Source organism: Chiloscyllium plagiosum, unplaced genomic scaffold (genome assembly GCF_037043375.1).
Source record: "Chiloscyllium plagiosum isolate Xiang-an unplaced genomic scaffold, Cpla_swu_hap1 HiC_scaffold_49, whole genome shotgun sequence".
NCBI lineage: Eukaryota > Metazoa > Chordata > Chondrichthyes > Orectolobiformes > Hemiscylliidae > Chiloscyllium > Chiloscyllium plagiosum.
In genome coordinates this window covers 4,184,886-4,188,310 of record NW_028270187.1, presented here as the reverse complement: position 1 = coordinate 4,188,310, position 3,425 = coordinate 4,184,886, and the positions used below count along the sequence as shown (strand labels likewise).

Below are 3,425 nucleotides of genomic sequence, written 5' to 3'. Positions count from 1 at the left end.
AATGCAATGGAAAAGGAATTCTCTTTTTTGTTGTTGTTTAATTTCTTTGAAAATATGGTATATTCGTCATTCTTATTAAGTTCCAAGTCATTAACTCATATCAGTATGCCAATGATTAATGAGCATGCATACTGTCAGCAAAGAAACCGCACAGACTAGGAAATTGAGTTTTCAAATGAGTATTGAAAATTGATCTTAAGAAAACTACATAAAATATGATTGTCTTTTGAAAAGGTAGGTTTTTATTTGCTATCCCAACCAGTAGTCCTCCTGACCTCCGCTTCCCACCATTCCAACCCTCAACAAAGCACGCGGGTACAATTTAACTCTTTTTCTGTATGCTCACCCTTTTCACTCGGTGTGTGTATGTTACAGCTAACATGGTGGCCATTGCGGTTCTGTCCCAAGGAAGATGCGGTCTCTCGAGATGTGTCACTCGGTACCTGACATCGATGGCAGTATCCGACCTTCTTGTCATTTTTGCCGCCGTGATATTAAACAGGATTTGTGGTATTTACTTCCCGGTCAGTTTCCTTTCTATTACACCGTTATGCAGTTTCCGTGCTGTCTTAAACATTGTAGCATTAGGCAGCTCCGCCTGGCTAACAGTGGCTTTCACTTTTGATCGATTTATAGCTATTTGTTGCCAGAAGATGAAAGAAAAGTATTGCACAGAGAAAACTGCGGCATATGTAATTGGAGTGGTTTTTATAGTCTGCTGTTTTATATGCTCGTTCCTGTATTTCATATATGAACCTTTGTACATAATTGACAATACACCCTGGTTTTGCAGCGTAAAAATCATATTTTATACGTCATCAGCTTGGGTAGCATATGACCTGATTCTTCGTATTTTAACGCCTTGCCTCGCATTCACGCTGATTCTGTTGCTCAATGCTCGGACTGTCAGGCACATTCTAGCGGCCAGTCAAGCTCGCAGGAGACTACGGATCCAGAACAATGGGGGGAAATGTGACCCTGAGATGGAGAACCGCAGAAAGTCTATTGTCTTACTCTTCACCATCTCAGGGAACTTCATACTCTTATGGATTTGGGTTCTCATAACTTTCCTGTACGTCAGGATTGCGAGAGTCAGTTATTTTTCCGGAAACAATTCCAACGAATCAAACTTCATTCTGGAAGAAATCGGAATCATGCTTCAGCTTTTGAGTTCTTGTGTCAACCCATTTATTTATGCTGGAACTCAGAGTAAATTCCGGGCGGAGTTAAAGAGTGCCCTCAAATATCTAAAGAGACTGACGGTAAACTTCAGAAAACAACAGAAGATATTCTCTCCTTAATAGAACTTGCTCATGCATCATCTCAGTGGTCCGATTCTCTACTTTTAGTGCTGTGTGGGGACCTGTTCTGTTAGGATCATGCGTTTTTGGATATCCATTGAAATGTAGTATCAAATAACACGGTGGCACAGTGGTTAGCACTGCTGCCTCACAGCGGCAGAGACCCGGGTTCAATTCCCGCCTCAGGCACATTCTCCGCGTGTCTGCGTGGGTTTCCTCCGGGTGCTCCGGTTTCCTCCCACATCACAAAGATGTGCAGGGTCAGGTGAATTGGCCATGCTAAATTGCCCGTAGTGTTAGGTAAGGGGTAAATGTAGGGGTATGGGTGGGTTTCGCTTCGGCGGGTCGGTGTGGACTTGTTGGGCCGAAGGGCCTGTTTCTACACTGTAATCTAATCTAATCTAATCTAATCTAAATGTCAGTGCCATTAAATCCGCCCGGTCTATTTTGTGGCTCATTTGAATCATGTTTGATTTGTTTCTTAAAATATTCAGACGGTTAAATTCAATATTGCTTCAAACTCATACACAATAAAAACATCTTACATTTCGAAATTCACTCTGACCATCACAGATATTGCACCATCTCCTGTTACTCAATAAATTCATGCTATGGTTCATACGATGGCCCATCTCACACTCCCCCTTTCTCTGCCTTTCACTGTTTGTTTAACTCTCTCCCTCACTCCCTGTCTCTGTCTCATACTCCCTCTCTCTCACTGACTCTCTCTCTCTCTCCCTCACACACACACACACACACACATACACACATCTCCCCAGTTTCTCTACCTGACTATTGGAAATTACGGTTCCACTTCACATTATATCTATTTCTCTCAGAAATTTATTTTACGTATCTAATTTACCATTTCAGACAGAGGACAGTTGATGCTGCATTGTCAAAACAAGATGGGATAGGAAAACACAGTAGCAAAATGGGGTTAGCGTGGGCGGCCATTGTGAACGGCATGGTCCAGTTTGGGCCAAAGTGCTTGCCTCCATGCTGTAGGACTCTATGACAACAATCAAACTGTGATGTATTACAGGAGTAAATTGCCATTATGTTTTCAATTATTTTCGTTCGAGACTGTGAAGCTGACAATGGGAAAAAAACAATTAATTAGAATGGAAGGAAATTAGACATCAGTCTCCTCTCGATCATTAGTAAAATGATGGAAGTTGTTATCAACAGCGCTATCAAGTAGCATCTGCTCAGCAATACTCTGCTCAGTGACCCCCAGATTGGGTTCAGCCAGGGCCACTCAGCTTCTCCCATCATTACAGCCCTGGTCCAAACATGGACGAAAGAGCTGACGACCACAGGTGAGATGAAAGTGACGCCTCTTGGCATCCAGGCTGCATTCAACCAATGGCCCTTCAGTGAAGCCAGGCAAAACTGGAAACAATGGTTATCATGAGGCAAACTCTCCAGTGTTTAAAGTCATACCTGCCACATCAGAAGGTGGTCATGTTTGTTGGAGGTCAGTCAACTCACCTCCAGGACATCTCTGGAGGAGTTCCTCAGGTTAGGGTCCTCGGCCCAAACAACAGCTTTGCGCCATCAGTGACCTTCCATCCATCGTAAGGTCAGAAGTGGGGATGCTCACTGATGATTGAACAATGTTCCACACTATTCAAGACTTCTCAGACACTGAAGCAGTCCATGTCCAAATGCAACAAGATCGAGGCAATATCAAGACTTGGATTGACAACTGGCAAGTAGCATTCGCGCCAAATATAGCCTCTTGACATTCAATGAAGTTACCATCAATGAATCCCCCATTCCGAACATCCTGGGAATTATCATTGACCAGAAACTCAACTGGACTCACCACATAAACGCAGTGACTACAAGACCAGATTAGAGACTATGAACACTGCAGCCTAACTCACCCCCAGACTCCTCAAAATCTTTACACCATCTACAAGGTACACATCAGGAGTGTGATGTCGTACTGGACACTTGCCTGGATGAGTGCAGCCCCAACAATATTCAAGAAGCTTGAAACCAGCCAGGACAAAGCAGTCTCCTTGATTGGCACTGCATCCGCAAGCAGCCACTCCCTCCAAGTCCAGTGTTCAGTAGAAGCAGTGCACACTATCTACAAGATGCACTGCAGAAAAT

General features: G+C 43.6%; 1 protein-coding gene across 1 annotated transcript; it reads left to right on the top strand.

Moving 5' to 3' along the window:
• The first annotated feature begins 380 nt into the window (after window positions 1–380).
• LOC148135404 (putative G protein-coupled receptor 139) lies at window positions 381–1,301 on the top strand. The gene has a single exon (XM_087984597.1). It carries the CDS (start codon window positions 381–383, stop codon window positions 1,299–1,301), a length of 921 nt encoding a protein of 306 aa, XP_087840723.1.
• Window positions 1,302–3,425: the final 2,124 nt, after the last annotated feature.